Raw genomic sequence first — 15,000 nt, forward strand, 5'->3', positions numbered from 1 at the left:
AGACCGATCGTTTTGTTTTAAAATAGATGTCTTTGACATCCTTCTCTAGCAGAATAACTTTTTTGAATGGCAGTTCCAAAAAACGTACTTCTACATCAAAAAGCGTATTCGAAAAAATGTTTGGAAAAAGAAAGGATATTGGGCGGCCTTGAAAGCTTTTCATTAGCCAAATCTCTTTCTACAGGAATTCTAAAAGTTTTTTGTACATAAATATAAATTGGAGTAATCTGAATTGGTTTAACTCGAATAAGATACAAAGGTTTTACTTTTTGAATTTTGAATATCTTTTTTTCATTTTCCGAAGTTCTTATTTTCCCCATCGCCCATTTAATATTTATTATGTTAGGGTTATAATAATTTGTTATTTTATAATATTCAATTTTAATAATTAAATAATAGAATAATCATTTTTTCTATTTATACTATAGCGGATCATGGAGCACATATATATAAAAGAGCTTTAACTGGGTTGTCGAAACTAACCCATTTAGTTTCAATTTTGTAACTTTATGAATCATTATTTCTCTGAATTACTATATCTCCTTCCCTGTTTTCAACCCAATGGAAAACCCTTTTCTAATTTAGTGGATATACAAATAATGTATCAATTTGAAGTGATCTAAAGAAATCCTATGTTTGTATAAGAAAATGTAAGAAAATAAATCAAGACATATTTTTAGAATTCAAAATTCGAAATACTTTTTTGAAGTATGGTACAATTATGACAGGAATCGAAACGCTTTTTATATAACGTAACGGGTACAACCCAATATCTAGTTGGTTTGATAAATCCTTAAAACAAACGCAAAATGCTAACGATTAATACAAAAATGACCTAAATCTTTTGAAATTGTTGGGGGTGGTGCTGAAATTGTGATCTCTACAAATCATATTTTTTCATTCATTTATTCAGTCAATTAATAAGCATTTTTTTATAGATTCATAAAATCATACAAAAGAATGAGAAATGAATCGTTAAAAATGAAAATGATAAAGAACCCTTTTTTGTTTTGTTGAATTTTATCTATGAATTGAAGTTACAACTAGTTAGTTTAGTTACAATAAAGGAGTTCTCTTTTAGGAAAACACAAACTAAAAAATCTCTATTGACGACCTAATTAAATAGAAAGGATAATTAAATAAATAAAATGATACAATAAATACTAAAGATTCCTTTTGAACCTTCAAATTGCTATTTCAACGAGTTGTTATTTATCAATAAAAATTAAATGCTTCCTAACAAATTTGACATTTTACATTGAATTGACCCCTTCACCTTCAATCTCGACGATTGACTAAAAAATGGGTTATTATGATTTCGAGCAAGCCGCTATGGTGAAATCAGTAGACACGCTGCTCTTAGGAAGCAGTGCTAGAGCATCTCAGTTCGAGTCCGAGTGGCGGCATAGTATCTTCTAAAGAGATAGAATAAGTCCTATAATGAAAATGAATTTCATTCCTGATTTCCATTCCATAAAATCGAAACCCAGGCTTTTTCATAATTTTATGATTTTTCAACTTTAGAGCATATATTAACTCATATATCTTTTCAGTCGTTTCAATTGTAATTACAATTCATTTTTAACCTTATTCTTATTAGTAGATGAAGTCGTAGGACTATATGATTCATCAGAAAAGGGCATGATAGTCACCTTTTTCTGTATAACAGGATTATTAGTCACTCGTTGGATTTATTCAGGACATTTCCCATTAAGTGATTTATATGAATCATTAATCTTTCTTTCATGGGGTTTCTCCTTATTCATATGGTTTCCTATTTTAAATTTAAAAGCGCAAAATAATTTAAGTGCAATAACCGCACCAAGTGCTATTTTACCCAAGGCTTTGCAACTTCGGGTCTTTTAACCAAAATGCATCAATCCGCAATATTAGCACCTGCTCTCAATCCCAGTGGTTAATGATGCACGTAAGTATGATGGTATTAGGCTATGCAGCTCTTTTATGTGGATCATTATTATCAGTAGCTCTTCTAGTCATTACATTTCGAAGGCCATAAAGATTATTGGTGAAAACAATAATTTTGCATTTTCGTTTGGGAAAATCAATACATGAATGAAAGAAGCAATGTTTTACTAAACACTTATTTTCTTTCTTCTAAAATTATTACAGATATCAATTGACTCAACAATTGGATCGTTGGAGTTATCGTATTATTAGTCTCAGGTTTATCTTTTTAACCATAGGAATTCTTTCGGGAGCCGTATGGGCTAATGAGGCGTGGGGATCATATTGGAATTGGGATCAAAAGGAAACTTGGGCGTTTATTACTTGGACCGTATTCGCGATTTATTTCCATACCCGAACAAATACAAATTTGGAAGGTGTAAATTCCACACTTGTGGCTTCTATGGGATTTCTTATAATTTGGATATGCTATTTTGGGGTCAATCTATTAGGAATAGGTTTACATAGTTATGGTTCATTTACATTAAATTAACATCTAATTGAATTGAATAAAGAGGCTAGGCCTAACAAATACTAACACAGGACGGCGTATATATTATATATAAGTATAAGAAAACTTATTGTAAGCTGTCAAGAACCTTTTGAATCAAGTAGTGGAGCGATTCAAAAGGTTCTAACACTCAAAGATGTCTGATTAAAATTCAATTTAATGCTTTTACCTTTTTTACTTAACTTAAACTTAAGAGAAGAAAAAAGACTTCTTTTTTTTCCTTTTCATTGTACAACGACCAATTTTAAAAACCATAGGATTCCTTTTTTAATTTTTTTATTCATGAAAACTATCTATAAAAATAATTATATAGAATAGTTTCGACCTTCTCACCTGATAATGAGAGGACGAAATCCGGATAAATACCAATACCTAGTACTGGTAGAAAGATAGAGATCGAAACAAATAACTCTCGTGGTCCAGAATCAAAAAAATAAGAACTTGGAGCATTAAATAGCTTGTATCCATAGAACATTTGACGTGACATAGATAATGAATAAATAGGAGTTAATATCATTCCAATTGCCATTACGAAAGTAATTAGTATTTTTGGCATTAAAAAATATTTTTGGCTGGTAATTATTCCAAAAAAGACTATCAATTCTGCAACAAAACCACTCATGCCCGGTAATGCAAGAGAAGCCATGGATAAGATACTGAACATCGTAAATATTTTGGGAATCAAACGGCCATTCCGCCCATTTCGTCGAGATAAACAAGACGCATTCTATCATAACTCGTTCCTGCCAAGAAAAAAGTGCAGCACCGATAAAGCCATGAGATATTATTTGTAAAATAGCTCCGTTGAGTCCCGTATCAGTTATCGAACCAATTCCTATAATTATGAAACCCATATGAGATACGGAAGAATAGGCTATTCTTTTTTTTAAATTCCGTTGACCAAGAGATGTTGAAGCTGCATAAATTATTTGCATTGTACCCACTATTATCAACCAGGGAGAAAATATGGAATGCGCATGGGGTAATAATTCCATATTGATCCGAACTAATCCATATGCTCCCATTTTTAATAAAATTCCGGCTAGAAGCATACAAGTACTGTAATGGGCCTCCCCGTGGGTATCCGGTAACCACGTATGTAAAGGTATAATCGGCGATTTGACAGCAAAGCAATAAGAAATCCAATATAGAATATTATTTCCAGTGCGACAGGATATGATTGATTAGCTAATGTTTCAAAATTTAATGTTGGTTCATTAGAACCGTATAAACCGAGACCCAAAACTCCTATTAATAGAAAAACGGAACCCCCTGCAGTGTACAAAATAAATTTTGTAGCCGAGTACAGACGTTTCTTTCCCCCCCACATGGATAGAAGTAGATAAACAGGAATTAATTCGAACTCCCACATGATGAAAAAAGTAAAAGGTCTCGAGAAGAAAATGATCCTATTTGACCACTGTACATTGCTAGCATCAGGAAATGAAATAATCGCGAATCTCGAGTAACTGGCCAAGCCGCCAAAGTCGCTAAAGTGGTGATAAATCCTGTCAGTAAAATGGGCCCTATAGAAAGTCCATCTATTCCCAATCTCAGTAAAATCAAAAAATTGATCCATTTATAATCTTCCGCCAGCTGGATTAATGGATCGTCAATCGGAAATGATAACAAAATGCATAGGTTGTTAGAAGGGTTCGAAAATGCATATACATATTGTATACCACTTCATTAGCTTATTTCCTTTATGAGGAAGAAAGAAAAGTAAAGAACCTGCAGATATTGGTAAAAATACAATTATTGTTAACCAAGGAAAATAATTCGTGGTAAAGACAAGATACACTTGGACCAGAAAACCCGTGCTCAAAAGGGTTTTTTTTGAGCACGGGTTTTTTCAGTAAAAAAATCAAATGGATTCAAAATGTATTCAACTAGGGTTTTCTGGACCGTATCAATAAGCTAGACCCATACTTCGAGTTGTTTCATGCCATAAATAAACTCGAACGCTCAAGAAATCCGTTGGACAAGCGGATTCACATCTCTTACAACCAACACAATCTTCTGTTCTTGGAGCGGAAGCAATTTGTAGCTTTACATCCATCCCAAGGTATCATTTCTAACACATCGGTGGGGCAGGCTCGGACACATTGAGTACACCCAATACATGTATCATAAATTTTTACTGAATGGGACATGGGATCGATAAATTTTTGAACATCATAAAATTTCAATCTAGTAAACTTGTAAATAAATATAGTTAAACACCAGATGAATCAACGATTTACCAGAAATTTTCTAATCAATTTCCTTCGGGATCAACTCATAAGAAAGGACCAAGATACTTTGATTTCTTACGTTTTCGAAAACATGATGTAGATTCCAACATATTGTACATGCTAATTCAAATTGGTGAATCTTATAATTTAATATTATTAATATTACTTATTCAACAAAGTTGATTGATTGATACGCGTTGATTTTCTGTTACGATAAATCGAGGACACAATAGCTGATCAATAGCTGCTTCAGCGGCTGCAATAGCTATAACAAAATTGAGAAAATATTTCCTTTTAATTGCCGACTATCAAAAAAATCAGAAAATGTTACAAAATTTATATTAACCGCATTCAGTATAAGTTCAAGACACATAAGAGCCCTAACCATATTTCGACTCGTGATCAATCCATAAATACCGATAGAAAATAAATAGGCACTCAAAACAAGTATATGTTCGAGCATCATTGACCAACTCCTTATCAATTTCGATTCATTATTAATATGAACAATAATTCAACAGATTTGATTGACTAGAGTATAACAAAAAAAAAGAATCTATTGGAAATATATCGAATAAACGAATTTCTATTTTATACACGAGCAATATTCAAATAGAATTCAAAGAAAATGGATGCGATAAGACAGAAAAAACAGAAAAAGGTTTCATTTTGATTGCTTGCTATTCCTAGTTAGAAAGATTTATTACTGACGAGCCACAGCAATTGCACCTATCAAAGCAACTAAAAGAATTATTGAAATGAATTCAAATGGAAGAAAAAAATCGGTTGCTAAATGAATTCCAATTTGTTGACTATTACTTATCAAATCTTGTTCTATAATTTGATTTGATCTTGTAGTCCAAATAATCCCGTACCATGATGTATCTAATATAGTAGTAATTAGCGAAACAAGAATACTTGTACAAACCAACGAAGTAAGGCCATTCCCAATGGTCCACAGATTAAAATCTTTATAATATTCTGAACCATTCATGAACATCACAGCAAATAGGATTAAAACATTTATGGCTCCCACATAAATAAGGAGCTGGGCAGCAGCTACAAAATGAGAATTTGAGAGAATATAAAATAAGGATATACAAACAAGAACCAATCCCAATGAAAAGGCAGAATAAATTGGATTGGTAAGTAATACCACTCCCAGGCCTCCTAATATAAGACCCGATCCCAGAAAACTAAAAGAAAATCGTGTATTGGTCCAGGCAAATCCATTCTGTGTAAAATAAGAGATAAATAAATCGAAATGCTTTTCATGATCTTATTGACCCGACCAGGAATTTTTTTTTATGATACGTTCCTAATTGAATAAAATCCTAATCTATTAGGCGTGAATTGCTCTAAGCACAATTATTGGACAGTTTCGTTTTTGATTCTTTTTTGTTTGTTCAAAAGAAAAGGGTATTTTGTTTTTTGAAACTATATATTTCGAAATAATTACGAATATATTAATATAGTTTTATTTTCAATAAAAAGGAATCCGAAATTCTTATCAACCAGTTAATTTGTAATTGAATTTTTATTTATTGACCAAAGGCCTCATTCTTTTTTTAATTCAAACCAACCAGTCTTTTAACTTAAACCAAAACGGAACCTTAAAAGAATGAATGGGAAATTTCTCTTTACTTTAATAGAACAGGAGGTTTACTTACTGAGTTTTTCTTTGAATTGAATTCAAAATTGTTCGAATTGTATAATCGTCAATTACTGACATTGGTAAACGGCCCAAAGCAATTTGATTATAATTCAATTCGTGACGGTCGTAAGTAGAAAGTTCATATTCTTCAGTCATTGATAAGCAATTTGTTGGACAATACTCAACGCAGTTACCACAAAATATACAAATTCCGAAATCAATACTGTAATTAAGCAATCGTTTTTTTCGAATATCCGTTTCAAATTTCCAATCAACAACGGGTAGATCTATAGGGCATACACGAACACATACTTCACAAGCAATGCATTTATCAAATTCAAAATGGATTCGTCCGCGGAAACGCTCTGATGTGATTAATTTTTCATAAGGATATTGAATAGTTACGGGTAAACGATTTGCGTGGGATAAGGTAATCATGAAACCTTGACCAATGTACCTTGCTGCTCGGACTGTTTGGTGGCCATAATTCATGAACCCGGTTACCATAGGGAACATATCGTGAATATCTATGAATAATTTTATGTTTGTTTCTTTCTCTTGTTTGAACCAAGTCATGAATCTCATATTCTTTTTTTCTTTACAGTGAAAGAAGTTGGAAAGAAGTTGTTAATAATAGATTACCCAGAGAAATGGGTAAAGAAATTTCCACCCGAGATTTAATAATTGGTCCATTCTTAACCTAGGTAAAGTCCATCGTGTTGCGATAGAAATAAACAAAAACAAATAAGTTTTAGCTAATGTAATAAAGATACCAATTGTCGTTCCAATGATTCCATTTATTTTATTTATTTCAAATAGCTCAGGGACGAATACATACGGAATGGAAATATTCCAACCCCCCAAGTAAAGAACTGTTACAAATAACGAAGAAAGTAATAGATTTAGATAGGAAGCAACGTAAAATAAACCAAATTTGATACCTGAATATTCGGTTTGATACCCTGCTACTAATTCTTCCTCCGCTTCTGGTAAATCAAAGGTAATCTCTCACATTCTGCTAGAAGAAATTAGAAAACGATAAACCCTATTGGCTGACGCCACAAATTCCATCCCCAAAAACCATATTTTGATTGCGCCTCAACTATATCAACTGTACTTGAACTGTTAGATAATTATAGTCGATGATACCATCACTGTTTACATCGCTAGTCCAAAACCGTACATGAGATTTTCACCTCATACGGCTCCTCGTGGGTCACAAATAAATTTTAGGACCGAATCAGTATTATTTATCTTCGTATGGTTGTAGAATAGATAGAGAAAAAATAGATTGGAAGGTCCAAAATTATACCAATGGAATTCTGTCTGCTATATTCTGAAGAATAAAAAATAAATGCTTCTGAATTGATCTCGCCCGTTCATAATTTCAAGTTGAGTAATAACTTAAGCCTTCAATAAAATACTTCTTGTAGAATATCAATAGATATTTCAACCCATTGTTTTCTATTACGAAAAAAATGAAACATTCCATTAGCTCATAAATCATGACACGGATTAGATCTCTCTATATCTATGAAAGAAAGAAAAAAAAAAGATTTCTTTTTTATTCTTTATTGTTTCTTTTTCGTTCCTATTCTGCTTTCGGATCTGATAAAATCACGAATGGGGCTTAAACTAAAAAATAGTAAAGGATTATTTCGTTCCTGATAGTCATTACTTTAATCGGCAGATAGGAGGATACTCTGGACCGGAATCATGGGGAGTACTGCCTAGTCATTTCTACGAATTTAAAGCCCCAATTAGTATTCTTTTTATGTTATCCAGAAGTCTCTTTTTATATAATTTACATAATCTCCATTACCAATCCTTTATGTATTTTGGTGTTCCTAACCATCCACTCGTTTTTTGTTCAATCCCCCGTTTGTTTAGCAATACATGTATGGGAATCCATACAAAGGATAGCGAAAACTCTATACAGTTGATCTTTTGAGCCCGCTTCAAGCTAGATTGACTAATCAACCCGTCTTGGGGTAAAGACTTCTTCCGCTTACGTTTTCTTCCACTTACCTCTTGTACATAGGAAATGAGATTCCATTTTTTTGTTTAATTTACTGCGAATTTATAAGCTGCTTTCTTTCACTCATATATAACTATCTAATTTAGTTTATCAACTCAACTTATTTTCTAGAACGAAAGGAATAGGTAAAATAAAAGTTTCTATTTCAACGAATCGCACGTAGAGATATTGATAAAACACATAGAGTTAATGGTATTTCATAACTAATCGATTGAGCAGCAGCTCGCAGACCACCTAAAAAGGAATATTTATTATTTGATCCGTATCCTGACATAAGAAGTCCAACAGGAGCAATACTTGAAATGGCAATCCATAAAAAATACCGATATTGAGATCGGCTAAAATAAGGCGAGAGCTAAAAGGAATTACTGAAAACTTAGTAAAATTGATATGACTGCTATAGCCGGTCCAATACTAAATAAACGAGTATTGCCTCTAGATGGAAGAATATTTTCTTTGAAAAGCAGTTTTGTTCCATCTGCTGGCGCTTGAAGAATGCCCAAAGGACCGGCGTATTCAGGCCCAATACGTTGTTGTATTGCTGCAGATATTTCTCTTTCTAACCATACAATTACTAGTACACCTATTGTGATTCCCAAAACAAGAGTCAAAATAGGGACCAACATCCATATGATCCCATAGACCTCTTTTAAAGATTCCAATGTGTAAAAGGAATTGATATCTTCTACTTCTGTCGTATAAATTATCATTTCAACGATCCACTTCTCCCATAATGATATCTATGCTACCTAGTATCGTCATAATATCAGCCAATTTCATTCTTTTAACTAACTGAGGAAGAATTTGCAAATTGATAAAACCCGGCGGGCGAATTTTCCATCTCCAAGGAAAACCGCTTTGATCCCCTATCAGAAAAATTCCTAATTCTCCCTTTGGGGCTTCCATTCTCGCATAAAGTTCTTGTCTCGGTAATTCAAATGTGGGAGAAGGTTTTTTACTAATGAATCGATATTCAAAATCATTCCATTCTGGATCCCTTTCTCGATCAAAGCATCAGTTTCTAAATTCTCATAGGGACCACCGGAATTCCTTCCAGGGCCTGTTGAATTATTTTATAGATTCCGTCATTTCACTGATTCGGACTAAATAACGAGCTAATGAATCTCCTTCTTTTTGCCACTGGATTTCCCAATCAAATTCGTCGTAACACTCATAATGATCAACTTTCCGAAGATCCCATTTGATTCCAGATGCTCGTAGCATTGGGCCGGATAAACCCCAATTTATTGCTTCTTCTCCACCAATAACGCCTATCCCTTCAACTCGTTCTAAAAAAATAGGATTTCGCGTAATAAGTTTTGATATTCAACAATTCCTGTTAAAAAATAATCACAGAAATCCAAACATTTATCTATCCAGCCGTAAGGTAGATCGGCCGCCACTCCTCCGATACGAAAATAATTATGCATCATTCTCATACCGGTGGCAGCTTCGAATAGATCATATACTAATTCTCTTTCTCTGAAAATATAGAAAAAGGGGTCTGTGCCAATATCTGCCATAAAGGTCCAAGCCATAATAGATGAGAAGCTATACGACTCAACTCCAACATAATTACTCTGATATAGCTGGCCCTTTTAGGGACTTGAATATTCCCCAACTGTTCTGGTCCATTTACGGTTATTGCTTCCGTGAACATAGTGGCTAAATAATCCCAACGCGTTACATACGGCAAATATTGTATAATTGTTCGGTTTTCCGCAATTTTTTCCATTCCTCTGTGTAAATAACCTAATATTGGTTCACAGTCAACAACATCTTCACCATCTAGGTAACGATGAGACGAAGAACACCATGCATTGATGGGTGGTGAGGCCCCATATTGACTATCATAAGGTCTTTTCTGTAGCTGATAGATTCATAAGTTTTCCTCGATTCATTCTTACATGAATTGTTGAAAACGAAAACAAGTACATCAAAATGAAAATCTAATAAATCGACTAATTCAAAATTTGCAAATTAACGATTTTTGATTCCCGAATATCAACTCACCAATTAATTCTTTATAACGTATTTTATTTGTCTTTGATAAATAAGATAGCAGTCGTTGACGTTTTCCTAGAATTTTACGTAGACCTCTCTGAGATAAATAGTCTTTTTTGTGCAATTCCAAATGTGAAGTAAGTCTTCGTATCTTATTGGTGAAACTAACTATTTGAAATTCAACAGACCCCTGTTTTCTTCTTTTTTCTTGAAAATAACTGAGATGAATGAATTTTTACCATAAAACCAAAAATTTCCCCTTTTTTGAATGTGAATTTTACTGATCAGTAATAATAATACCAGTCATTTTGATATACACGATGATTTTAAGTTCGTTATGAACTTTATCATTTTTCAAATAAAATTAATCAATCCGGGTTTCGATTTGATTCGTATAGGGATACAAAAGAGTGAGAGATTTCTACAAAGAAAATTTGAGAGTTCAAATAAGAGGATTTTGTTGATTCATTTGTCGATCTAATTGATATGTATGTCATTAAATTAGTATCGTGTATCAGAATAAAATGTAAGACAATCCTTGTGACCATCTATTTGTTTTCATATACCCGGCACGATACATACATAATATAGGGGAAAATGGACCATTAAAATGGACCATTAACGAATTTTCAGACGCGGATACATACGGATCCTTATCATACTGAAACGACTGCCGTTATTAGTATTAAACCAATATCGATTCATACAAGCTAAATCTTCTAATCGATAATTGGGCCAAAGAAAGAACTTTAATTTAATTAGTTTCTTTTTATCACTACCAAGATGTTTATTTTTAGTCAAAACTTGACCACAGTTTTTTACATTATTTAAAAATACTGCATTTCTATGCATACCATTTTATCCTTGAATTGAAAGAAATTCGAATTCGCAATTCTCGCCGGTGGTTAGGGGATAAAATATTTTCAGGAACAAACAAATCATAATGATTTTTGTCTTTATTTTCAGTCATTTTTTGATGTCTTGCAATAAATTCATAAAAATGATTTTTATCAATATAGTTTTTTTCTTGGTATCTTTGATTAATTTGGTGTTTATTTTTATGAACCAACAAAATACTTATAGTTTGATATAGAATAAATTGTCCATCATTTTTTACCGACAGACGAACTGGATCGATAATCAATATTCCTTTTTTCATTAGTTCTCTAAGAGTTAAATCCTTCTGAATCATCAAAATATCCAGATTCATTTCTCCCCGTTGAATAGAGGATATAACAATTTCGTTTGGATTTATCAGTCTAAGCAGGAGGCAATATACTTTGATATTATTGATTATTCTTTGATTTAAAGAATCATCCCATCTCAATTGAAAACGCAAATACCTTTTTAGGAAGAAATCAAGCTCTGCTTCCGTGTTGCTCTTGTATTGCTTTTTCTTTCTACGTTTTTTGTCTGATTTATCATAATCTTCTTCAACATCTTTTCTTGGTTTGAGAGAACGGATTTAAAATTTCCTTGTTTTGTGCATCTGATACAAGATCCCTTCACCTATGGGTTCTTTTCTTCTTGATTTCGATTCTCTAATCCAATAATTTGTTTTCGTTTGGTGCTATAAAGGAGTCCCTTTTTTTATTTTCAATAATATTTTTATTAATGTTCCTATTTCCATTAAAATTGAAAAGAAGTAATTTTATTGGTATGATCCATGGTTTAACCTTATATGCATTATATAGCAGCACAAATTCTGGGAAGAACCAAAGTTCTAGATTCGGTATAGGATGACTTAGTATTTCTTCATTCAGTCCCATCCAATCAAAATGGCTTCCTTTTTTATTGGATGGGTTGCTTTCTTGATCTTGATAAATTGTGAAATAAAAAAGGTCCATTTTATCAATTAGTTGATAATTCTTAACCACAGTCTTAATATTTTTGTTACTCTTTGTACTGGTATCGACCCAGGACTCAATATCGACCTTATTTCTAAGACAAAAATGAAGAATTCTCCAATTAAAAAACTTTCTGTGCGAAAAATTCCCCATAGCATCTAGGATATCGCCTTCTCCTAGATAATTATGGATAGGGATATCCCTCAATGTATCAAAAAAATTTTGTTTATCCATGTTGTAATGATAAGAACTCTCTTCCCTCTTATTTACTTGGAATGGTGATCCATAAGCATACGGGTCCCTCTTATCTTGATAATTAATAGATTTATATGATAAAAAATCATATCCATAGTTTTTTTTTAAATTAGATTTTTTATATTTTTGTTCTTGATTCAGTTTATATTCTTGAGTCAGTAATGAGTTTGCTTGAAAATCATTTTTTTTTTCGTAATGAATTAATCTTTCTTTTTCATCTGAATCCCATTTTGTTAAATCTTTATTTTGAGCCAGATAGTGTTGATTGACTCTATTTCGCCATTGTCTTGGTACTAATTTTAGCCATCTATTCTGAACTAAATCGTATTGATAACGACTCCTTAACCAGTTTTTCCATTCATTCATTCCAGAATGCCAAACGATTTTCTGTCTTAACCCATAATGATGTCTTAATCTGGAATGAGATACTCCCTGTTCTTCAAAATAATCTTTTATTTCATTTTAAGAAAAGAGATGTTCCATGATATTGAAGGATAGGTTTGAATTTATAAAACTAATAACTTGGGTTTGTGATAATTTGTAAAATACATATGCTTGTGAGAGGAGGATAAGTCACAAAAGCTTTTCATTTTATTTCTAATACTAATATTAGAAAGTGAAGAAAGTGAGGTTTTATAGTTGAAATAAAATGAGTTGTATTTTTAGTTGTTTTATTAATTCTTTCTTGATTTGCTTCATTATTGTGAATGAAGTTCTCAATGATTTTTTGTTGATTCAAGAAAAAGTTGGGTATTGGTTCTTGGAATATTAATGATATATAGAAGAATATCCATGTATATCTTTTCAATGAAAAATTTTATAAAAAATAGAATTTCCGGATTAATCGAATATTTCTTCTTTTTACTATTTGCCAAAATTTTTTGCTGATTCTACTATTTTATCCTGATAACTTATTTTGTTAGAACTACTATTTATTTCTTGAGTTAGAAATTCGTTTTCTTCTCTTTTATAATTAGAATTTTTGTATTTGATTTTTGATTGTGTTTGTTCTCTTAGTCAGATCTTTTATTTTTTTCTGTTAATGAATAATTTGTCCACGCCATAGATTGAATTTGAAGGGATGATTTGTGAATCATCTTATTACTGATTATCGAATCCTTTTAGTTTCGCCCAATTCATATGGTTCTCTCAACCCAAAAATGGAATTGGATTTATTTTTGAAAGTTCTTTTATTAGTCCTTTAGAAATAGAATGCTTTGAGTGATCCATTTTTTGTTTCTTTTGAAGCTTTTCGAAACAATTTCGTTTTTCTTTTAAAATTGTTAAAGCTATAAAACATTTCGTTTTCCATTTTTTCTTTTTTTTAGTTCTTTAAAATAGGCTCAAAAACGAACGCCGTTTTCGAGGAGAGCCGAAAGGGAGTTCAGTTTCCATTCCCCAAACTGTTAAAAGCAAAATCATTCTTTTGACCTTTCTTTTTTTCATTGGATCTTTATGAGAGGGTTGTAGTTTAAATCTGTGCCAAGGTTTCAGGCAAAAGGAAATAGGATCTTTATCTGAATACCGTCTGTTAACCAGTTTTTGGAAATTCTGTTTCGGATAATTGAACACCATTATAAGTGCATTTAACATGCATTTCTCGATTCAATCCGTTAAATCCTCAGACCACTCAGGAAATTGAAATAATAACATACGGGCAATGTTTTTAACTATTATCAGTGAAGGTAATATAATATATTTTCTAAGAATTGATTGGGTTATTAACACGGGCCCTTATTACTTGAGCAAGTAAAGACTATCCCAAGCTTCTGCTATTTCTATCCTCATTTTCTCTTCTCTTTTGTATTTTTCTCTTTTGGCCTCGTCTTTTTCTCGATCTTTTTCTGTATAATCATAAATTTTGATTCTTTGTTTTACATATCAATTTCGATATATTCGTTTCAGCGGTCCAGAAATATCAAAAGAAAAAAAGAGTGGTTTGTCTACTCTGTCCAAAAAAAGGGGGGAATGTACATTTGCTTGAAACAGCTCCCAAGTAATTGTTTTACGCCTTTGGGCACGCATGGAACCTTTTATTATGTCGCGCCGAAAATCCGATTGTTGCGAATAGCGTATCAAAGCCACTTCGTCTGTTTGATCAGGATCATTAGCATCCTTGGTATTAGTATAAGTATCGGCGTTTGCCTGGTTATTAGTAAAAATCACGACGCGCTTGGATTTTCTTGAACGAATTTCATGCTCTGCTGTTACATTTTCCTCGTTTTCGCCCTCCTGTTGTTCTAAATCGTCGATTAATTTGTATGACCATCGAGGAACTTTTTTACTTATTTCTTTTATTCCAATAGATTTTTTTCTAATTGTTTGATTGTTGGGATTAGTTATAACTATATTGAATAAAAATTTCAAAATTTTGACTCGATCCTCGGAATCGATATTTCCCTGTTCATCTTCTGTCAATGTCAATAAAGAGAGTTCTTTTTCTGTTGCTAATGATTTTCTATTGAGTGTATCTAGTGTCTGTTCAAGTTCGT

General features: G+C 32.3%; 1 protein-coding gene and 4 pseudogenes across 1 annotated transcript; all 5 read right to left on the reverse strand.

Moving 5' to 3' along the window:
- Positions 1–2,815: 2,815 nt before the first annotated feature.
- Positions 2,816–4,027, reverse strand: LOC128036901 (NAD(P)H-quinone oxidoreductase chain 4, chloroplastic-like; annotated as a pseudogene).
- Positions 4,028–4,632: 605 nt separating this feature from the next.
- LOC128036902 (NAD(P)H-quinone oxidoreductase subunit I, chloroplastic) lies at positions 4,633–6,990 on the reverse strand. The gene has a single exon (XM_052627283.1). The coding sequence runs from the start codon at positions 6,947–6,949 to the stop codon at positions 6,377–6,379; it is 573 nt and encodes a 190-aa protein (XP_052483243.1). The 5' UTR covers positions 6,950–6,990; the 3' UTR covers positions 4,633–6,376.
- A 765-nt stretch (positions 6,991–7,755) lies between these two features.
- Positions 7,756–9,112, reverse strand: LOC128036903 (NAD(P)H-quinone oxidoreductase subunit 1, chloroplastic-like; annotated as a pseudogene).
- Positions 9,106–10,285, reverse strand: LOC128036900 (NAD(P)H-quinone oxidoreductase subunit H, chloroplastic-like; annotated as a pseudogene).
- A 533-nt stretch (positions 10,286–10,818) lies between these two features.
- Positions 10,819–15,000, reverse strand: part of LOC128036905 (protein TIC 214-like) — a 6,380-nt pseudogene continuing 2,198 nt past the window's right edge.

The sequence above is a fragment of the Gossypium raimondii genome, unplaced genomic scaffold (genome assembly GCF_025698545.1).
Source record: "Gossypium raimondii isolate GPD5lz unplaced genomic scaffold, ASM2569854v1 Contig00079, whole genome shotgun sequence".
Lineage (NCBI taxonomy): Eukaryota > Viridiplantae > Streptophyta > Magnoliopsida > Malvales > Malvaceae > Gossypium > Gossypium raimondii.

Bases quoted from the DNA above. Each gene is read 5' to 3' on its own strand.
- LOC128036902 (XM_052627283.1), bottom strand. From the start codon at position 6,949: ATGAGATTCATGACTTGGTTCAAACAAGAGAAAGAAACAAACATAAAA.